This window comes from Monodon monoceros, unplaced genomic scaffold, assembly GCF_005190385.1.
Source record: "Monodon monoceros isolate NGI ecotype Baffin Bay Population unplaced genomic scaffold, NGI_Narwhal_1 Super_Scaffold_2, whole genome shotgun sequence".
In the NCBI taxonomy this organism is placed as follows: domain Eukaryota; kingdom Metazoa; phylum Chordata; class Mammalia; order Artiodactyla; family Monodontidae; genus Monodon; species Monodon monoceros.
Genome location: NW_021703776.1, coordinates 77,031,656 through 77,055,889, shown reverse-complemented (window position 1 = coordinate 77,055,889; position 24,234 = coordinate 77,031,656). Strand labels below are relative to the sequence as shown.

General features: G+C 37.9%; 1 protein-coding gene across 12 annotated transcripts in view; it reads left to right on the top strand.

Annotated features, from left to right (window-relative positions):
• CADPS2 (calcium dependent secretion activator 2) overlaps window positions 1–22,439 on the top strand; it is a 499,759-nt gene extending 477,320 nt beyond the window's left edge. For 9 of the 12 annotated variants that reach the window (XM_029233030.1, XM_029233033.1, XM_029233031.1 and 6 more), the window contains 2 exons: window positions 15,823–15,927; window positions 21,475–22,434. In XM_029233030.1, coding sequence (XP_029088863.1) covers window positions 15,823–15,927; window positions 21,475–21,648 — 279 coding nt within the window. In that variant the 3' untranslated portion in view covers window positions 21,649–22,434. Of the gene's footprint in view, window positions 1–15,822; window positions 15,928–21,474 lie in introns of all 12 variants that reach the window. The other 3 variants (XM_029233025.1, XM_029233027.1, XM_029233024.1) reach the window with 2 other exon arrangements.
• Window positions 22,440–24,234: the final 1,795 nt, after the last annotated feature.

Here is a 24,234-nt window from a genome sequence, read left to right as displayed (position 1 = left end):
AAAAGTATCATTTGAAGATCAAAACAGTTAATATTAGGATAAATATCAAGACATTCTGCTTTACTCCATAAGTGGTTAAACTTATAAAACACTTTCTGCTTAAAGCAGAAATAATTTCAAAAAAGTGTAAGTAAATGATGGCAGATCCCCTGTTTAATGGAAGGCACTAAGTTTGATTAAGGTACATCCCTAATCTTTTCAAAGTGTCAAAATAATTATAATAGCCTTCCCTGTCACCACTACTATTCGCAGGGCACCTCCATGTACCAGGAAATGTGCTAGATACTTGACCTATATCATTTCTAACCTTCTGGGTAGATGCCATCACCCCCATTTCAGCCTTATTTTCAGGTTAAGGAATCTCCCACCCAGAGGCAATAAAGGACTTGTTAAGTGCTAAATCGGACTTTGAAATTGTGTCTCTCTAGTTTCAAAGTCCATGTTAATGTCTACCATACTTCAGCCTTACAAAATTTGAAGTGGTAAAACAGTGTTTGTAGGAAGAGGGCTAGACCAGGAATCCAGAAACCTCAGTTCCAGCCACAGTTCTGCCATTAATTGGTTGAGTGAGCTTCAAGAAGTTATGTCACCTGTTTGAGACTCAGTATAGGTAGTACATATAAACTGAAGAAGCTAGTCTAGAACTCCAGATGGTTTCTGAAATCCCTTCCAGATTTTAAACCAAACAATTAAATTAGTTTTAATTTTAGCAGTGACGCCAAAAGTTACTGGGTTGGTTGCATGCTGAGTCTTGCACCCCGGAGTAGCAATCAATTCTTAAGTTTTTTTGTGATGGCCAGGTGAAAGCAATAAGCAGTAGCAATTACAGTAGATAAGTAGAAAATGGATTCTATATAAAGACTGTCATTTGACATTCTGTACAGCTACCACCATGGTTCTGAACCCTACATTTAGAAAAATGGTTGGAACTCATATATTCTGTATTCATGTTAAGTCCTTCTGAGTGACCAGAATATCTTAAACAGAGGCTGTCTTTGCCTGTCAGGTGGTCATTGGTGGTACACAAGCTGTGTTTAAAATCTATATGTTAATATAATGGTCCCTGCATCGCACAGTATATTCTTGTAGCTTATATTGTACAACATGGGGAATATAGCCAATATTTTATAACTATAAATGGAGTACAACCTTTAAATATTGTGAATCACTATATTGTATATCTGTAACATATAATACTGTATAGCAACTATACTTAAATTTTAAAAAAGAGAAAATTACACTCACTTATTATGCTTTGAATTTAGCCAAAGGAAAAAAATATACATGTTAAGTCTACTTTTTCAATTAAAAAAAAATGTGTCTTATCTGGGTAAGAGAAATCCAAAGGAAGTTCTGTAGCAGAAGAGAATATGGATTCACCAAAAGAAGGTGTCCTGCTTTGCAGGCAGTCTCCCTTACCCCAGTGCACAAAACATCATTGTCAGTAGCCGTTTAAAAAATTTCATCAAATCAAAACCATCTGCAGCTTGTCTGATCCCAATATAAAGGCATGGCAATGATTGTCTAATTCTTCAGTTCCATTTTTTAATGCCTACTATGATGTTTCTTCCCACGCTCTCAAGTTTCAGCAAACACAGTGAGAGCCCCAAGTGCCCATGGGTCAGGAGAGAGGCTGGGCAACTTCCCTGAGAGCTCTGGATCTCTGGGTCGGAAAGTGGGGATGTTTCAGAAATCAAAACTGACACCACGGTAATCGCCACGAGAGCATCCTCTGTGGTGACTTTCTAATGTCCAAGAATATTATAATGCTGAGGCCCGTAGGAGTCGACTGAAGTGCATCCTGCTGTCCAGGAGAGACACTCAACCTTCCTACCTCTCTAAACCTTTGTGCATTTATAGGGCATTTCCCGTCTTGTGTCCCTTTGAAACAATTTCGATTTAGCTCTAGTGTTGCTGAAGACACATCAGGGTGCAGTATTTAATTGGTAAATCATGCAGATTAAACATTCTCTTGTGTTATAAACTGATTAAATATCTAATTGTTGAGGAGTTTCATCTCAATGAGATTTTTTTTAAATCGTGTTGTGATGTCTTCTAAAATTAAAAGTAATTCTTTAAATGATAATTAATCAGTGATATTCATCCGAATAGTGTTTTATGAAGGATTAATTTCTTAGGACTTTCCTTGAAAAGAATTCTTTTCAGTAAAGAAACTCTAAATTAAACATTTTAAGTAAAATCGACCTAAACTATGTCAGTGAGTTCAGTAGCCATTTTAAGATATGGTAAGAAAAAAAAATGAAACTACTGCAAGTGAATATGCTTTTCAAAATAAAACTAATTTTGCACTTCTATGCTCTTGTTTGTCTCTGGACTCCCAAATAAGAAAAAGGGGGGAAATGCTCAGAATTTTTGAGTTAACTGTTTCACACCAATGCCCAAATTTTTGATTTGAGAATTTATTCATCCTCAGTAAGACTGACACTACTATTCTTAACTTATTTAAAAATTAAATTTATCATGTTGGTTTCCCAAGAATACATGAAATCAACAGGACATGGGTAAGAATGGCTGCTAGATAGTAGGATATATTTAGAACTGACCATCTACTTTTTCAGTCATATTCCTTGGATGAATTTCTTTGTGTATGTAATCAACCTCATTATTAGAAATGCAGGCTGGAACCCGTTAAGACCCGTTAAGAAGACTTCTTTGCCTTCCTGCATTTCTTATCATTCCATGATATTATAGATATATTCTCTTATATGTGAATGTCGATTTAAAAATAGCGCTTTTCCTCTTTTCAATGATCTTTCACTTTCAAATGACGAGCAAGTGGTTATATACCTGCCTAAATCAGTATAGCTTCCCGTTACAGCGTATTTTCTTTTTGGTTTTGTCCCTATGTAAAAAGAAGTCAAATATAAAGCATTAACTTTGGCACATTTTGCCCAATCATGATTTCCCTATCAACACTCAAATGTTACCATCACTCTCATGTCATTCCATTCTTTTCCTTTTCCATCACTAGAAAAGATGGATGATAGAAGCTCAGGGATGTCCTTGAGACTCTTCGAGATCATTTATTTCTACCCACTGTTAGGTCGTGTACCCTGGGCCACACTGTGCACTAAAGGTAGATAAGAAGTTTAACCGTTTGTTTCTTACTTGTGTTATAGGACCGGCATCTCACATCTCCTACATTTGAACAATGTCTTATTTAGCTACTTTAACATATTGTTTTCCAGGTGGTGGTTTTTATTTTCATTATATATATTCCTGCTTTGTTTTACCCACAGTATTCAGACTCCCACTGAAGTTGTTTGACGTCTTTTAAGACAGTTGTAGTCAGACTTGTTCTGTATATGGTCATGTCTGCCTCAGTAAATGCCATACAGAGCTTGCCCCTTAGCTGTTTTCTTTTTTCCCCTCAAAGTTTGTTTCTCTTCAAAACCTCTGCTCTCAAATTACAGCTGTCTCGTTCATTTTAGTTAATAATCCTTATTTTCATGTTATCATTTGTAAGTGTAAGGATTTGTGAAAGGATCTACTTTTGATGTACGGTGTGTGCCAGAATAGCTTTGGCAAGTCCAGACGCGGCTCTGCGGCCAAAGGCCCTCATTTGAACCTAAGCTGTTGGTGAATTAAGACCTGAGAAACTTGAGATAAGCGTGCCTAATTGCCTAAAAGAAACTCAACAAGAAAATGTATTGTAGCTTGTTGATCTTATTTCTTTAATAATTCAAAAGAATCTTCCAGAAATATGTGGACTTCTTCCTTAGATTCTTGAAATGTGATCACGGGACACAATTGTCATTTGGCGCTTGCCCAGAAATACACATCTTTGCATGAGGCACCTGGACATATGTGGCAGGTCTGGTAGAATCAGCTAATTAACAACACAGGCTTAAACAGGCACCTCATCTGGCAGTGCAGTTAGTTGCCTGATGGTGCTCAGCGGGACCGGGTAGTGCTTTTTATTTTTCTACCCTAATGGTCTGCTGCCCACCTAATTTTGCCTTATTGTCAGTCACTACTTACCGCAGCTTGGGGCCCTCCCAGGAGGCTAAATTATTATCAAAGGATTAGGGAGATGTAGCCTTGCAGCTCTGACATTTCTGATTACTTGTCTATGCCCGAACACTAATTAGCTGTGACTAATTAAGAAAAATGTTCCTGCCATAGAAAACCATTTAAAAGAACTGAGAAGTAGAAAAGCAATTCAAAAGCTGAGCAGTGCTCAGATTTGCTGATGCTCTTTAGATTTCCACCAGAGCCTTAACTCACCTTTAATTGTGCTCAGAATTTTAAAAAAACAAAAAAAAACTCACATGTGAACTGATCTGAGGTTTTTGTTTGAATAGGAAAAAAAAAAATTGTGGTTGATCACCTAAAATCCCTTAGCAATGGTAAAACTCTCTCTGATGAATGGAGAATGTCAAAACTTGCATTTCGATCGAGAAATTTTTCTTCACACCGAACGCATAAGTATGCGTTTGCTTTCATTCACCCAAGCCGGTAGCAGTGACTTAATAGTCATGGAAGAAATTAGAATATTCTCCCTCCTGATTTTATCAAAGATAGTTGAAATAATTACAGGCAACATGTTGAGCAGTTCAGAAGTTATTTAGTATTGATTTCATGCTGCCTTCACATGTAATATGGTCTGAAAACTCTGACTTCTCCACACAGAGCCTGGCTTTTCCTCGGTGGTTTGCATGCTTGCACTGCATCTGGCAACCAGTGACTTATTAATGAAAATACCCAGAGCTTCCCTGGTGGCGCAGTGGTTGAGAGTCCACCTGCCGATGCAGGGGACACGGGTTCGTGCCCCGGTCTGGGAAGATCCCACATGCCACGGAGCGGCTGGACCCGTGAGCCATGGCCGCTGAGCCTGCGCATCCGGAGCCTGTGCTCCGCAACGGGAGAGGCCACAACAGTGAGAGGCCCACGTACTGCAGAAAAAACAAAAAAAGAAAATACCCAGGGCCCCCCTGAGACCAGCATCTCTTTCAGTTGACCAGTGTGATGTTTTCATAGAAATGATAGCTACCGTTCTTCTCTTCAAACCTAACTCCATAAGCAAATGACACATGGCTTTAAAGCCGTTTTCTGTGGTAGCCTTTTGAACTCCTCCTCCGCCAGACACTCCCTCTGCAAGCTTTCCATGCAGCCCCATCTACATGGTCAGTGCCATTCACAAGTGGGCACAGCAGTGGCAGCCAGATTGCCACTATTGACTACGTCCAACTACAAAAAAAAAAAAAAAATCCGTGTAAGGAAACGGCTATTGTAGTAAATCAGCATCATTGTGGCAAAACCATGTGTTTATTGAATGCATTGAAAGGAAACTCTATAAAAGAACAATTTTCACAGGTACTTATAAATACCTAAACTCCAGAGAGCCCTCAATTTCTTGATCTCAGCCCAGCCCTAATTAAGAGACCATCTAAATTTTGCTCTCTTAATATGGGCAAAATGTTTTGTTTGAAATAAAGCAAGTTCTAACCCCTACGTCACCAAAATTCTTCATGCTGTTTTTTAAACCCATTTCCCTTTTTCCTCTCAGTGGAGAACAAAAAGCAGGTAGCCAGCATCTCTAGGGAATAATCCTTCCTATATATAAAGACTGTTATTAAGGCACCTGTCATACTTGTCTACTCCAGGATAAATAATCCCTATTTGCTAAACTTCTCTTCATAGGCCCCCTTTCTAGCCCTTTAATCATCTTTGTGGCTGTCCTTTGAAACTTCTCAAAATGTTCTCGGTCATGCTTAGGGTTTAGAGTCAGGAATAGGATGCAGTATTTGAATGTGGCTGAACAGTATTTTTTTCAAGGCATATTCCTAGTTATGCATTCTCATGGATAACTTTCCCATACTTTTGCTCTACTGATCCTTATAAATTTGGTCCCATGTACTCCCCATATTTCTTGTTGACTTTCCTCTTACTGCCTATGTTATACAGTTAAAAATGTATATGTTTATAGATGTAGGATGGTCATTCATGTGACGTTTTGGATGCATGAGATCTAGAAAACAAATCCAATTCATCCTTCAAATAGGAAGTGCAAGGGATGGTGGTGAATGTTGGGATTAAAAGGTTAGGCATTGGGACTTCCCTGATGGTCCAGTGGTTAAGACTCTGCACTTCCACTGCAGGGGGCACTGGTTCAATCCCTGGTTGGGAAACTAAGATCCCACATGCTGTGCGGCCAAAAAAAGAAAAAAAAAAAACGTTAGGCATTTGTTTCCTCCCACATAGTTGGGTATCTCTGTCACAATGACTCGGTAGGATTCTAATTAAAATAGGAAATCAAAACCCCTCTTATTATTTATTCATGCAACCAGTATTTATTTTCTAGAGGCCACACACTGCTAGAGTCTGAGAATGCAATGTTAGATAAGATACACCAAGTTCCTGCCCTAAGGGAGCTTACATTCTTACGGCCAAGTGGGTCTTCTGAAAAAGTTTTTAATTTCTACATTAAAATGTTTCATATTTTCATCTATTGAATAGACATTAATAGATTTTTTCCAAATGGATGTACTATGGAGAATTAAAATTTAGTACCCTTTCAAAATAGATGATAGTGATCATCTAAATCTGACATTTATTTCTCTCTGTTGCAAGTGGATGGTTGGAAACTTGCCAGAATTTAGGGCCAATGCAAGAGTTGTACCTAACTGTAGTGCCTGCAATATCAAATGCCGTGACAGGACAACAAGGGCACGCTCTCCCTCTCTACCCTTCATGGGTTCTTTGCTCAAAAGCCAGGCTTATACCAGCTCCCAGGAGAGCTCTCATGTCCCCTCAGACTCTGACTCAATAGTGCCACACCAATGATGTTTCTCACTTTTTTTTTTTTAACACCTCTCACAAAACCAACAAGCATTGAAAGCACCCAGGACATGTCACTTCTTGGTGTAAATGCACAGGCAGTGCTGCCAGCCATACACCAGATATGCCCCCACAGCCTCAGATACCCCCCAGGAATAGCTACCAATACCCCTGAGCATATGCTGGAGGGGCAGCTCACTGCATGAGTGACAGACTCTTGAGGGCCAATCCAGGAGCTGAGCACATCAACCTCTGAGCACATAATGTTATCATATCTTTGTGTATAAGAGTATATATGTGGACACTCATATATGTACATAGACAATGGGGGGTTGTTAGTTTACAGTACTTTCTCCTTTACTTAATTCATCACTTAGAACGAAATTAGACTGTCACATTTTTAGTTCTATGTTAAATTTCTTTAGCCAGATGCAGTTGTTTACTTTTTGATGATGTCTACAACTTTAGCATGCATTAAATTATTTTGCTATTAATGAAACATGTAATTCAAGTCAGCAGTTCCTCTGGCTCTGATATTCTTTTATCTTTTTTCTGTTGAAAAGCTGCCCTGCCACTATTATATACGTAACAGTTTATGTTTCCAAATATTTAAAAGCATTCAGTCCTTCAACAATTATGTAATGCATGTCATGTGCCAGACATTCTGCTAAGGGCTCAAGATATCAGTAAAAAGACTTGGTTTCTGCCTTATGGATACTCACAGCCTGGTGAGGCAGACATAGGGCACATTGTGCAGTATTTTTATAGACACCTGTACAGGGCTCTAGGAGCAGGAAATACAGGAGCATCTAAGTCTACCTGGTAAGAGATAGTGTTGGCTTCGTAGCAGAAATGATAGTTGAACTGAGTCTTAAAGGTCAACGTGAATCTGGCCAATGAAACGTACATGGGAATAAAAGTCCAGACAGAGGGATTGGCATGCCCAAAAACCATAGACATAGAGAAACCCAACATCTAGCAGATCAGCAGGTCATTCAGGTCCTGTGGGAGTGCGCCATGAGTCGGAGACCGGAAGGCAGCTGTTTATCCCAGTCCCTACAACACTCTGGAAAAGGGACTTTGGAATAATTGTTCCCTATTTTTCATAAGGAAACTGAAGCAGAAAGACTTGCTAACCATTAATTCTCAGACCTAGGTTTTATCTCAAACGTGTACCATTTAATAGTCTAATTTATTTTTATCCGGATCCTACATTATTGATTTAAATGCAATATCGACCAAACTTTTATATATAGTACTTAAGATGAGTCATTCAACCAGATGAACAGGTCATATGCCCAAATAAATCATTCATAGTCTATGTCTGCACCCGAAACTGGTGCACACACCATTATAACTGGGTTGACCACTGAGTTCAACCAAACCACTCATTAGTCAAAAGATTAGCCAAACCAGTATGCGTTCCATCATTTGTCAATAAGTAGGCGAGAGGGGGAACAACTGATGATCTGAAATTTTCACTTTGTAATCACTAATCTTTTTAGCACCAGGGAAAGAACCACAGAATAAATTTACAAAGGCACTTGCCTACTTGATGATAATGAATGTGAAGAATAGTATTGATTTTAATGCTCTTTGTCTAGTGTGAGAATAGGTAGGCTAGTTTAATAATATTACTTTCAGGATATTTTGGAAGAAAGGAAATTTGGGGTTAATGAAATAGTAGTGAGTGGAAAAGAGCTTTTGCAACCCCCAATTTGTGGAACTTACCCTGTTATGTAACTTATCCTATTTTATAAGTGAAGAGGATTGAATGCATCTTGGAAGTGTCTTGGTTATTATATTCATGCATTTTTTTTAAAAAAAGGAATGGGAAAAAAAAGTACTGAACTTCAAGAGCAGGAAAGATTTTTCAGCATTCAACAAGCATTTATTAGGTACCTACTATATGCCAACCCTCCCATGTTAGTACTTTTTACATTTTCCCTTTCTTAACAGACATCATAGTGCTCATGAACTCTCCTTTGCAGACTTCCTCATAGAGATAAGAAATGAAAATCGCCCCGAATGTGAGTTTATTGAATATGGAAGGAAAAAGGCATGAATCAAGTTCTTCTCTGTTCTGTATTTTAAAAAAAGATGAAGAAAACTGCACATGTAGATCGAGTCCCCTCATGAATGTACTAAGGATCTTCTTTCCGCATTGCTTTGTTTTGTTGCAGTGAAAAAAAAAATTCTTCCCAGTATTCCTAAGCATTAGGGTATATGGCACTTTAAAACAACTTAAGAAGGAAACACGTGGGAAATGCATAGCACCAGGACCATTTGGTTGGTTACCCTAACAGAGTGTGGCTCTTCCAAAAATTTATTACATTATGTAATTACATTATTAGGTGTACAAATATCTTTGGAAATGCAGATTACAGTAACTTGCAAGAAAATGTGATGGACTTCTTTGAAACAACAAGCATCCCCTGTATTACTTCACAATCCTGTGTTATGATAACTATCAGGGACCCCCAGGAATGGTAGAGTTGTTTTCTTAGTTGTTTGCTACAAGCATCAAACTACTCTTAAAAAATCAGAGACTTGGGCTTCCCTGGTGGCGCCGTGGTTGAGAGTCCGCCTGCCGACGCAGGGGACACGGGTTCATGCCCCGGTCCTGGAAGATCCCACATGCCGCGGAGCGTCTGGGCCCTTGAGCCATGGCCGCCGAGGCTGCGCGTCCGGAGCCTGTGCTCTGCAACGGGAGAGGCCACAACAGTGAGAGGCCCGCGTACCGCAAAAAAAAAAAAAATCAGAGACTTCATTGATGGAACAGACTGTTTCATAGAAGGAAATGGAATAACCTAGTAGTCATGAGCACGCACTCTGGACATAGATATGAGATGAATCTTAACCTTGCCACTTACATAAACTTAAATAAGTAAATTGCTTAATCTAAACTCAGTTTTCTACCTACGTGAGCTCAGTTTCCATGCAAACTAGTAATAATAACCACTTCATCAAGGTTGTTTTAAGAATCAAATGAAAATTTAACTGATGCACTTGAACTTCCCATGGAGAATTTTTTTAAAAACATCAGATGCCTTTATAATCAGAGTATTATTATTATATAATATATAATATAATATATTGTATATATATTTGTTATTATAAAATCATAAGAATACTTCACAGTTCTTAATAAATTTCATTTATTCCTCATTATACTTTATTGTTTCATTTTTATAATATGTCTGTACTTCATTAAAAGGCCAAATGAAACTTCTGGAATCCTAGACTTGCATATTTGGATGAACAAAGCTATATTTAAGTAGCATTAAAAAAAAAACAATTTGGCTTTTCCCTTCTTTGAGGAGAATCACAAGCTATATTGCTTCTAATCATGCCCCTTCCTTTGACAGGCAAATCTAATCTCATAGTATTTCTGGAGAGCATAAAAATCTCATTTTAAAGCTAGTTCATATAATCTGTCCGTCATATCACAGATGAGAAAACTGAGGCATAGAGAAAGCAAGCGACAGGCTCAGTCAAGCAAATAGTCGCATCCCAGGGGCCGGCACTGCGGCTCCTCCAGCTTCTGTGTTGATGTTCTTCTCTGGTGCGTTCACGGCCAGCCCTCAGCCTCCATGTCCAGATGCGAGTCTCTGTTTCCCTCCTCCTGCGCGCCTCCGGAGCTAGCTGGTTGATAGATGTAGGTTGGGTTGAACACTTCCTGTATTCTTAACCTAATAGACTGGTTTCAGTTTTCCTTAAATATAGCCTTTAATCCTATTCCAAGCCAACACAAAATTCACACTTAAAACTTTCAAAATGCTTGTGGTCTTTTTTGTGGGTTTTTTTTTTTTTTTTTTTTTTTGCGGTACGCGGGCCTCTCACCGTTGCGGCCTCTCCCGTTGCGGAGCACAGGCTCCGGACGCGCAGGCTCAGCGGCCATGGCTCACGGGCCCAGCCGCTCCGCAACATGTGGGATCTTCCCGGACCGGGGCACAAACCCGTGTCTCCTGCATCTATAGGCGGACTCTCAACCACTGCGCCACCAGGGAAGCCCTAAATGCTTGTGTTTTGAGGGTCTGTCTTGTGGAACCAAATATAATCATTTTGAGTGGGTTAGCTTGAAAAGAGGGTGGAAATGTTGGTATTATTATATCAAATGTACCGTTAATATAGATCTGCATTTTAGTGCCTAGAAATGGGAAGTGACCACGACTTTAGCTATATTAAACAGATGTACTATTGACAAAAGGAACACTCCATGTATAAAGAAACATTTCTATTTACTTTTTAATGTACTGGTGAAACTGTAGGGCATTAACATTTCTAAATAATTTGTTGCCTTCTAAAGCCACGAAGTGATCCTAAAGGATGCTTTATATTTATCAAGCTTTTCAAAACCATTATTCTTTTATCCAATTAAACTTAACGTTTAAAAGGCACATATTTCCTAAGATGAGATTTTCTAGATGGTGTGTCATTTCAACACGGTGACTTGACTCTGGTAAAACTATCAGCTTCTCTTGAAGTAAATGAAGAAATGCACACGCACACTGTGGAAATGTAGCCATTTCGTATCTGGGGGCACTAAAAAGTGTTGGGTTGGGTTGGTTGTTGTTGTTGTCGTCGTTGTTCACCTATTGAGACGAGCCTAGCTGGAGAAGAATGAAAATATATCAGCTAGTTGTACCAAGTTCATAATCAATAAAAAGCTAAACACTTAAGCAGAAAATATATCACAGATTTGTTCCCCAGCAAAGCAACTGTTTTTACCCTGCCATCATCATCGGAAGCCACATTCTGACAGAAAAATCGTTTGCTTGAAGCAGCCGCAGTATAGGAACCCTATGTGGTCCTGTGACTCAGATTTAGGAATATTAGCCCCAGAAGGTCTGAAGACATTGTGCATTAGTATGTATTGAGACCTCATTCCAGGTGGCAAGCAGCTGGACTTTTTAAAAAATAAAACTTCCAAAATAAAGGCGAAGCGCCTGTTTCCAGGCAGTAAGTGTTATATTTAATCGAATCCTCCTCAAAATGTTATAAATTAGGCAGCAAAGGGAGCCGTGCATATTTAATATATTTGTTTTGTGTTTCCACTAGTCGACAGAATAATGAAATTCCTTAACTACTTCTCTTTAACTTGCATGAAGAAAGCACGGTATGTTGCTAAATCTCTTTTCACCAGCACTGCCGAGAAACAACTTTAATCCTTGTTAGAAAATTGCCGAGTCTGGGACTGACAAAGAGCTCATGCTTGTTCCATTGTTAGTGTTCCCCGGCCCCAAGAGCAGAGCCCTTTACAGCTGCGTGGATCCCGCCCGGCTCAGCTGCACTATTTAGGAGAGGAGGTTTGTCAATTTCTGTTGACAATGGAGAGAGTTTTTCAGGGCCTGTAGCAGTGCTGACACAGTTGGGGATCAATGCCAGCCATTCAGAATGCACCCTCTTTCATTGCTTTCGTTTGTTAATTCAAGACTAAAGGTCCACTGAGGGGGTTCAGGGTGTTTAAGAAAGCTGATGAACTGTTTAAAAAACCTGATGAACTGCAAGCGTTTATAGCCCTGGTGTGGCAATTTCCATAGTCAGTGGCAACTCCTGGCACTGAGGGAGCTGTGTCCTTGTTGACCCTCTTGTTATTAAAAATGCACAAGTGCTGCGCTTCTCAATATTTCAACACTCTTTCATTGTCAATACCACCTTCTGAGCCCTTCAGCTTGTTGCTTGCTCTAAAGATCTTCTTAGATTGGGTTTGAAAACTTCACCTTAAACACTAGATTAGACTGATGTTCTGTTTTCCGTGCTCCTGTTGATTTGTTGAACCTTCCCAGGGCTGGAAAGCAAGTAGCAGCTTGATGGGGAGACGGGCTGCTAATATGATTTACCAGTCTACAGTCATGCACAATAAGTGTGAATAAATACAGGGGTCTCACAGAGTCAACCCTAGCCTTTCCTTTTCTTTTCTTTTTGCTTTAAAAGAGATATCTCAAGAAAATGAAGTGAGTAAGGCATGCCCTTACAGGAGTTGAATGAACCACAAAAAAGAAAAAAAAAAAAAAAAACACATATATTTTGTTAAAGTGGTAGGCTGCTGGCATGGATTGATGGAGAAAAAAAGTGTAGAATATTCACTAACTGCTTTATTCTTACGTAGACCAAGCAGGGAATAAAGCAGTAATGCCACCATACCCACGACTTGAGTGCAAGCTCCAGTGCCCCTTCGTTGTCATCCCCTGAAAGGAAAAGTGAATAGTCAAACAAGTTGCTTTATAAAATTAACTTTTCCAAAATGAAAGCACATTTTCTAACAGTCACACTTCAGCGCACATTCACCCCTTTCAAATTTTTTTTTCTTTGCTTTGGAGGGTGGTTTGGTTTGGTTTGGTGGGGTGGGGGGAATGACGCTAACTTACCTTTGACATTTTTCTCAAGATGAAAAAAATGGAATCTATGGTCCTCCACCCAGAAGAAGAACATAACCATTCCAACACCAGAAATAGGAAAATGCTAGTGATTTCTGTTTGGTGGTTTTGTCTGTTTGGTGTGTGTGTTTCACCATGTATAAGAAAGAAGCAGTCCTAGTAAGGTTTTTTGTTTGTTTGTTAGCTTATTCTTCATAGCAACGTAAACTCTAAGCTAAGCTATTGATTTCTCTTCATCATTTGCTTGATTTAGCTGAAATTCTTCAAAATGCTTTGACTTTGGAACCAAGAGATATGCATGATTAGCAGATGGAATAATTTTTCTTATAGAATGTTCCTTGTAGAATAATTTGTTTGCCTTTAAAGTAAGATGATGATGAAGTAGCTTAAGCACTTTATTAACATTAGTTCTTTTTCTCTGTTTTTATAGTTAACTTTAGATCATTTTATTCCCAAATTATTCTTCTTTAAAATTATGATTTTGGCATTGTGTTAAAGAAGTTATATTAATAATAAATTTCTGTGTTATGTTAGATGTCCTTTCAGTTATCACTCAATCGTAAGCACCACTCATATGTAATGGAAAAATGAAGTTACACTGACTTTAAATTACCTAAGGATTTTTTAAGAACATAAGATGCATATGGAGTAATTTTAAGAAAGCATTTTCATTTACTTCAGATTCATGCAACTTACCATATATATAGTAACTTTACAGTCTAACAGCCCAATTAACTTGTATGTTATAAACTTTGTACAATATATCGTATTTTGTCCCCCCAACTAAAAAAAAATTATTCCTTGAAGAAGCACTATAATTTAAGAGTCATAACCATTATGACTACATTTTAGTTCTCAAGTTACTTGGAGGGTGGGCTGGGGGCGAGGGTTTTAATTCAGTATACTCATATTCAATATCACCAATACCTATGAGTGTTTACCTGCATTAAAATAGAACTCAAATAGTTGAGGCTATAACTTGAAATAAGGAAGTATAGAATTTAAATACCAGATACTAATCTATTAAGATTTAATATGTCAGCTGAAGTACTGAATTTTTTAGCAGTTTATTTTTTAAGAATTTAGGAGTATCTCATTTTATAAAACTTATTTCTGATACTTTTACATGTCCTGAAAATTAGGAAAGTAATCATTAGGAAAAAGCAAAACTGGGTACATGAGTAATATTTTTTTTAAACAACCATAGCCCATCTCACATTTTAAAAACGTGAATGTTCACTCATCCATTTAATATCACAGTATTCAGTAAATCAGCCACTCATTTTCATTAGCTTATCTCATTTTATGCATGTGCGTCCAGTATGCCAACAAACTAATAGAAATAAGTCTGATGAAATGTTAAACTAATTCATTTTTATATTATGCTTAAACTACCATTCCTTATACTAAATTTTATTAGAACAATGTTAGTAAATACAAGTCCAGGTGAATTTCAGACTTACTTGTATCACTTGAGATTTCTTTTAGAAATTTGTATTTACTGCTTTATTATGGAAGAAAAATATCTTTTAAGATTTTTGAATACCTAAGAACATATGCACGTACATATGTGATCTGTAGTGTCACTGTGTGTACACAAGCAAGGCACAAAATACCTTCTCTTTCAAAAACTCTTTTGTCATTTCCTAAACGCTGCGTGGACATTGATATTTCTCACAGTTATCTGAATGAATAGCATTATTTTCTTACAGTATTACCTAAACCTGGCTCTGGCGTGTAAGTACTGAATCCCTTAAAATGCCATCACTAATGGCAGATTGCCCTTTTTTGAAAATAGGAACAGAATTTCTTCTTTTACTATACTCACAGGCGTTATATAGGAGCAGGAAAGTACATTAGAGAAGAATTTCCATTCTCCCACCAAGAGAGTTATAATAAACAGAGAGAAAATATGAAGCCTCCAGAAACACTTGCAAAATGAAACAGATTGTTTTCTTTTATAATTTGGTCAACTGACATCTGTTTTTGTGATTCTTATAAGACACAAGAATTCCATCCTGATAATGTTCCTTCCTAAGATCTGAAATCTTTATTTTAGGTGGTTTTAGACCATCTTGGCAAATACTTAACAACCGATAGTAGATAAAGGTGTGATTGGGGATTAGAGGTTAGTAAGCTGTGGATGTTTTTTGCCATCCCTCCTTTAAAATGCTATTTCTAGGTATTGCCTACATGCATGATGGTATCTACTCTGATTTTTACATAACATGCAGGCCAATGGGAAATTTCCCTTTGAAAATAATTTACCTGTTTTTTTCCTGCTGCCTGGCAGTCCATTCAGTCCCATAACATGTATTTAGTACCCATTGTTACCTACAAATTACAAAGCAGGCCGCTAGGCTGCAAGTGCAAAAACACTGTTTCCCATGAATATGTTACAGCTAAAAGACTGTAATGTTAATTCATGTAAAGAACAGCCTAGGTCAACTTAGCAGATTTTCTAGCAAAACATACAATTCTGTTAACAGGAAATTATAGCATTATTGACTTCAAGTGCTGATCTATGGTCATTTCAGAGTGTTTCGTTACCCCCTCATTACCGAATCTGTTAAATGAATACTGCAGAGGTTGTTTTCTTTTCTGTTTTCTTCCCCCCCCCCACCCCCATCCTTCTTTCCAGCAATGGTACAGCAGTTCCATGAAAGTCATTTGTGTGTGGTTGGCTGATAGATTAGACCTGCAGCTTCATATTTACCAACTGAAGACACTAATCAAGATTGTGAAGGTAAACAAAATGTGTTTAGATGTGAATTGCCCAGCAAGCTATAAAGAATAATGGCAAGATATTGACATATAAGAAAATCGTATTTAATATACCTGAGTGGATGTAAGTACTTTAAAAACATCACTTTCAGCAATGATGTGCTGCTGTTTATTCCATTTTCAGTTAGAATACTAAATAAACATAAATTTATTGTTTTTGTATTAATAAATTAAAAGTATTTTGTTATCAAGTAATCATATTTGAAGATAATATATACATAAAGCCCCTAGCACATTTACCTGAATCTAGTAGGTCCACAATAATTTTGTATTAATTGTCTTAGGTATAGAAATGTTTTCTCCTAATATATTTCCTTCATATTTATTAATATATTATTAGGAGGGCTTTTGAATTATATTTGCCCCTAGGATAAGGAGAGTCTCCTTTATTTTGTTATATCCTGATATGAAAGTAAAACATTGTCACTGCCTGAATTCTTTTGGAAGCATGCCCCTTCTTATATGTAAGAGATGATCAGTATGAGTGTCGGGGACCATCCATAACCACTAACAGATGTTATATCAGTTCAATGAGGCCATTTTGACTTCCGCTTTTCAGGAGGAAATGTAATCACATGCATGTTATATTGAGTGAGTAGGGGCTTTAAAGTAATATATTATTCAGCATGATTTTTCACACCTTATAAATTCCAGTGGAAATACAAAATTTACCACAGGTATAACTTTTTCTTAAAATTGAGACAAATTCTACATTATGGCAAAAAACATAACTCTAAGCTCTTGTGAATCAGCTGTTCCTTTAAATAAGTGACTTTTACTTCCATTCTAGTACCATTTATCAAATGGTATACATATGCCATTGATGTATTTATATATATGTGTGTGTGCCTATATATGTGTATATCTATATTTGCACGTACATATATATGTATACGTGTATATTTGTGTGTATGTGTGTATATGTACACACACACACACACACACACACACACACACACAGTGGTTCTCACAATGTCATTCCTGATATAACATTATCAGCATCACCTGGGAACTTGTTAGACATGCAAATTCTTCGGCTCCACACCAGACTCACTAAGTCAGAGTGTCTGAGAGTGGGGCCTGGCCATCTGTACATGAACAAGCCCTCCAGAGGATTCTGATAGAGATAAAGTTTGAGAAGAACCACTGTGTCACATCATTAAAAGTTTTATCCACATTAAAATATTTTCCACCATTCTCTTGGTTCCTGCAGTCTCATTAGAATATGAATTCTTTTGTGCCACAGACACATAGGTTATAGAAAGATCCACCAAGAGGAAAGTTCTATTCTAAAGTCAGAAATCGGCAAATCTACTGGAACATAGAACCAGACCTATAATGTCACAGTAATAGCAATCATGATTAGCCATAAATAACAAGTAAAATTGGTCACCCACTAATTTTAATACACTAAAACATTACATTTCATTTGACAGACTACCTTTGATCTAGAACACTTTTTACCAGGTGTTATTTATTTTACAAAGAAACTGAAAACACATTATGATAACGTTCATGTTTGCTTTAGTTCCTCCATGGTTTCTTCCTTGTTTCTACAAATGTCACTTGGAGAGCTTTCAACTGAAGTTTGTTTTTCATAAAAGAGAATCAGAATAATCTGTGTTTACCTTCTAAATATGTGTACATGTTAAGATTGCAGTCTGTACTGTGACTAATATTGGGGTTAGCTTGTTCCCCTTAGGATCAGCCATATTTTCAAGCTAATGTCTACTGTGTTCAGGATGTCAGAAATTACATACTCGGCTGAGTGGTATTAGTTGATAGATTGGTAAGCTCTTTTTTTGTTTTTATAATAAGAATCTCCATTTTTTATTAACCCATCATCTGTTTATTTCAAAGTTATTCCTCTTCTCATATTCACAGTCATAACAGTTCAAGCACCAGTGAATATTTTAACAGAAAAAATGATTAATAATTTTGTTAATTATAGGGTGACATTTCCATTGTATTCTAAGCCAGTCAGTTTATCTTATTTTAATATAGTCTTCATTATGGCTACCAACAGTCAAGACTGATAAATATGAAATTAAATTTCATGTATATGTTTGACTTTCCATGTTTTGTTTTTCGCAAGCAGGTCCCCAAACTCAGCCAATACTTTCTTGGGCTGATACATTTAATCAACTCATAGGGCTTTATTTAATAACTAAAAGTGACTATTCTCACAATGAAAATTAGGATGAATTAATTCAGTGTTCTAATTGGTTTTTTTTCTACTTTGAATATAAACAGACTTTAACCAATTTCATACATAGATTCATCACTCTTCAGAGCCTATATGGCTATGTTTATAATGTTCATTTTCCAGTGAATTTAAGCGGCTATTCAACAGCACGTGTATAGAATTGTGCAGGCCCCGAGTAGGCTTTCCTTCCATCCACATCACTTAGACTGGACCTGCATGTTACAGCAGGGTAGTGCATTCTACTCAGGAGCCAAGCCGAGGGCTACTGGACTCTGGCAGCCTAGTCCTTAGAAGCAGTGTCATTCTTCTGTGCCCACGGAGACCCAGATGCCATCAAGATGTATATGATAGCCAACTTTGCCCCACAAAGACACTTAGACGCCAATTGGTTCATTGACGTTGCTCACTAAGAAGAGACAAATTGCAGTAAGATATTCACAGAAGATTTAGGACTAAGAAATTAACAAAGTTTAAACATCAGAATGGTTTATTTGGGGAAGGGAAAAATAGAATCCTCAAATAATCAAAATGGCTGATGGATTTCTGCTCTCCCTAGAGGCCATTTGACATTTAAAAGCGGTTAACATAAATGAGCTGCCTCTTTTACTAGGAGAAAAGACGACAAGTGAGCAGCGCCCTGCGGCAGGCACTTGTCTTAAGTAAGAGCCAAGCAGACCTTCTTGGCAGCCACAGAGGATCTCTAAGTGTCAATAACATGTTATGAATTCTAAAAAGAGAGAAAGAGAGAGATTGCAAGGGTACCTGCCCTGCAGTGCCCCTAACTGCTTATTGCTTACTAGTAAAGTAAGGAAGCAGAGTCTTAATTTTATACAAATTAGAAAGTCTTTAGGGCTGCAAATCCACAATACAACTCTGTCCTGGCCAACTTACTGATAATTAAGCTAAGTCTAAGGAAAGTCATTCCAATAAAATAAGAAAGTGGGACTCACAAACTTGGTATATAATTCTGAGTGGAACACTAATACTTTATTTCAGATGTATTATCTGTAGATGAATGTTTTTTGTGCTTGATATATTTTTAATCTAACTATCAGAGTGTTAGAGGCTTGAACAGAAATCTCTATGGTAGTAATACCATGCATACTAGTTACCAGATTTTTCCAGACAAAGTTTACCTTACAGAGTTACTTCAGGGGTTCTGATGCAAATTACCATATGTTTTGGTGTAAAAATATCACCTTAGTAATAATAAGCTTTAATGGTTTAGAAAGAGAATATGAGGATGGTGGGATTTATGTGTCTTAATACAAAATATTAAAATCAAATTAAAAGGACTACCCTGGTGACACAGTGGTTAAGAATCCGCCTGCCAGTGCAGGGGACACGGGTTCGAGCCCTGGTCCGGGAAGATCCCACGTGCTGCAGAGCCACTAAGCCCGTGCGCCACAACTACCGAGCCTACGTGCCACAACTACAGAAGCCTGCGTGCCTAGAGCCCATGCTCCACAACGAGAGAAGCCACTGCAACGAGAAGCCCGTGCACTGCAACAAAGAGCAGCCCCCGTTCACCGTAACTAGAGAAAGCCCACACGTAGCACCAAGACCCAACACATTATCTATAAATAGATAAATAAATAAATAATCAAATTTAAATAGTTTGGGTTATTTAAGGAAAAAGCACTAAATGTTTCTTGCTGTTGAGATACTGACCTCATACAGTACAGTGTTCCTCACCATTGATGAAGTTTATGTTTTGGACATGAGGTGGACTTTATTTATGCATTTTATTTATAACAAGTGAATATCACTTCTGAAACTTGAATGGTACCATGGGGCATAAGGCAGATGATATAAGACAGGAAGATAAAATGTGAAAACACCAGTGACACCACTACCCTGTAATGGTTCTGTTCCTTCCCAGAAGTCTGTTTGTAGACCAGGTGTGTATATCCAGGGGATTAAGATGCCATCCATCAGCACTTCCTACCTCAAGTGAATAAGCGCCTTCAGCTGAGCTGTTTGAATATTATATTTTCCTTCTAATTGTGTTGAGTGAAACCAGGCATCCCTTAATGTTAATTTTCAGCTATTGGAGTTGTAATTTGGGGCCAGGAAGTACAACGTTCCTTTTTTTATTTGACTTCTTTCATCTGTTAAGTGCAACCCCCCCAAAAAAGTGACTGTTAGCAGTCATTTAGAACAAAAAAGTGGCACATTGATACGTATTGATACTTCGGGCCAGTCCATTGACATCTGGCTGTTTAGTATTCTAAATCTAACATAGGACAGTTAAAAAAAAAGTCTTTAAAGATATTTAGCATTTTAATGGCCTTAGAAGTGCCTCTACAGAATGAGCTATCTTCATTTGTGCTTTGTTTCCCCATTAAACTAACTCTAGACTTTTTCTACAACTTTAAAAATCAGTAATAAAATACCAGCCTTGTTTAGTCATCAAAAACTCATGTGTGAAGAAAGTCTCACTTCAGGAGAAAAGTAAAATAAGGAAAGTTTTATAGGTTACATATCTTAAGAGCCACAGATATCAGAGTTTCGTTGTTATTCTTGTTTTTAAGAATCACTGTATAAACAGTAACATGATATTTGCACTATTTTTGACAGATAATACACCAAATAATAATTTACTGTTTCACACCAAAAACAGTAAATATGTTTTATTAGCCCATCAGTGGAAGTTTAATGCCAGAATTTAACACTTCACATTCCAAGACAATTTCAGAAGGGCAAAATTCATACAGACATTTAGGTGTACACAAATTTTTACCCAGTGTGCCTATAAATAAACTTTATAATTCACAAATGCTGAAAATGCAAACTTCTTTTAGTGATAATAGGATTAATCCTCTTCCCTCTACACACCTCCCCCAAAAACCTAATGCATTTTATAAAATGTAACGTATTTTTCAATACTAAAATAAAGGGTCCTCAATTGAAAAACTAAGAACTCCTTCATACTGAAAATGTACATAAGTGCATATCATTTTACCTTTGTTACAGGTTATTCAAATAGTAAATTCTGTGCAATTAGTAATATTTTGGGGGAAAAAAGCTCATTTGTCATCTGACAGTCACAGCATTTTGATCTACTCAGAGTGATTCTAGTTTGAATAGCACTATCAAAAGTCTCTCATTTCATTTGCTCCCCAGAACCTACACCAACAGGATGACTGGCCTGGGCAGCTACAATCCGAATCCATTAGTGAATTGTCCAAGATCATTTCTGAAATGCCAACTGAGTATATATACATTCAGACATACACATATACATCCATCCAGACATATAATCCATAAGGGATCTAAGCAAATTCTTTCTCCTTCCTCCAGAAAACCTATAGGGACTTCCGATTGCAGGGTGTGTTGGAAGGCACCCTGAACAGTAAGACCTATGACACCCTGCACAGACGTTTAACAGTAGAGGAGGCTACAGCTTCTGTTTCGGAAGGAGGTGGACTTCAGGGCATCACGATGAAAGACAGTGACGAAGAAGAAGAAGGCTAATAAAATGCAGCTCTGCAGAAGGAAGGAGGGCCTTGACATTGTTTATTTTGTACCTGTCCTTGTAATTACATTGATAGTTTGGACCAAATATAAATGCTTGTATTTCACTCTACATTTTAAAAAGTTAACCTGAAGCAGAGTTAAAAGAGAAAATGCCAAGTATTTTTTTGAAGAAGATCAGCCTTTTTTGTGTAGCTTGATCTAAAATGATGATCTTTGGCTCTGTGATTGGAACATGAACCTTTTTTTTTTCTTAAAGAAGATTCGACTTTTTTTCCTGTAGTTACATCAAAGTCATGTCGCTTGTATGAAGTGAAATATGTATTTCTCATGATACGACATTGTGAGAATAAGCCACTTCTCATCATTGCGCCAGCTCTATTGTACGTACCCTTGTTAAAATGGTGTGTACTTGACAGTTTATCATTTACGTGCAAGGTTTGTTTCCTAGTTAATTTATCATTGTTGTGATGTGTGTTAAAACTTTAACCTTGGCTCTTAGTACTCTGAATTGGTCTTCCTGGGCTTAAAGGATCGCCAAACCCAAATATAAACTAGATTATCCAATGGGCTTGTGTCTTGTTCCATTCTGAACATTTTTTCCTTCAAGTATAAAAATCCCAAAGTGTGGGGTAGTGAGTGTGCTGTCGTCAGCATACCATATTCTCCTACTACTAAGTGTAACAGCTTGCAGGCAATAAAAGTCCACTTGGTCCTAACCACTTATGTATTTATTAGACTTGTATAAATTAAATACAGTAAAATATGTTTGCAGTATTATAACCATCTCAGCAATTTGGCTGTGTGTTTTTATTGTGTTTGTTTACAATCAAATGAGTAAAAGATACTAACACTGCTTTCCATCTAGTAGGCACTCACACTTGTTAAAAGAACTGGTTAAATATGAGAGCATATTTCCATAGCAAAGCCGATGTTGACTACATACTCGTAGATTGTGTATTATTAGTTAACATTAGCAATTAGTGTTAATAATGAGTAATACTAGAAATGCTAGTAATGTTAACTAGCAATTGACATATTAACAGTTTTTCTTCCCCCAAAGTATTTTCTGGCTATGGCTACAATTTTAAATTGTAATTTATCTTTGAATTTTAATTTTTGTATTTTTTTCAAAAATATGCCAGCACTCATTCATAAGTAGTTTTTTTTGTTTTGTTTTGTTTGCGGTACGCGGGCCCCTCACTGTTGTGGCCTCTCCCGTTGCGGGCCCCTCACTGTTGTGGCCTCTCCCGTTGCGGGCCTCTCACTGTTGTGGCCTCTCCCGTTGCGGGGCACAGGGTCTGGATGCGCAGGCCCAGTGGCCATGGCTCACGGGCCCAGCCGCTCCGCGGCATGTAGGATCTTCCCAGACCGGGGCACGAACCCGTGTCCCCTGCATCGGCAGGCGGACTCTCAACCAGTGCGCCACCAGGGAAGCCCTCGTAAGTAGTTCTTAAATGAAGTGAGTTAATGCAGAATAAGTGAAGGTACCCCTGAATTTGTGTAAACGTAAGTTCTGAAGCTTTGGAAGTGAAACAACTTCTTGGCCCTCCAAATTTATTCTGGTGCCTGACCTAGACTAGCCCACAAAAACCTATTTAATCCACAGTTATTATATAATATTATTTGGGCTCAATTCTGGGTCCTAGGTGTAAGAGACCCTGTGCTACAAGATAAACATGAATGGAAATTTCTTCTCCTTTCCTGGATTAGAGACCCACTCTACGAGCTCAGTATTGTTGAAAGGCAGTTTGTCTTGGAATGCTTGTCCTTCCCTTTCTTCTCCACCCTCATGCCGATACTATCCTTTCTCAAGCCCTCGGGTGTCTAGTCAGGCTACCCTCAAATCCCCAATGGTACCCTCCCCAAGCTGGCTCTGCACAGCTCAAATTGCTCTCTACTTGGAACTTACCCACCCTTCTTTTCCTTTATATCGAATGTCTATTTCTTTGATGCAGCTTATCTCAGAGTAATTGGCCCATCTTGTCCTAAAGTATGAATAACTGATGAACCTACCCCCTTAGACATATATATATACATATATGTATATATTTTAAGGAAATATCTAGCTGATAGAATTCGGAAATAAAGGGGAAAGTACTTGGGGCCAGCAGGGTCTCCCTGCTGACCTGACCTATTTAACCTGCCCACTGGCCCTCTTTACTGGTCAGCCTCTTGTAGCTTCTCTCCAGATTTGGGTATTCTCTGCTCCTTCCCTTAGACACCCAGGAGATTTCTAAACCTTCCACCCCCACTCCGGCCTCCACTGGCTTGCAGGGAGAGGACAATAGCGATCAAGGGCAGGTAGTGGAGATGCTCACAGTTTTCTGAGGACTGTGTGGACTAACCTTTGAGCCACAGAGGGGTGTATGGAGAGAAATTTATAAAGTCACCCTGAAAAAGAATGAAAAGTTAGTTTGGGGCTTTTGCCCAGAAATGCTCTTCAACATAACTGCAAATTGCTTGAAATGACTTCATAATTCATCCGTATGTATAGCTGTGAGAGTGAATGCCCAAGCATCTGTCTATTAAAGGATACCAAGTGTTCTTTAAAAACAAAACAAAACAAAAATCTTTTTAAAAAGA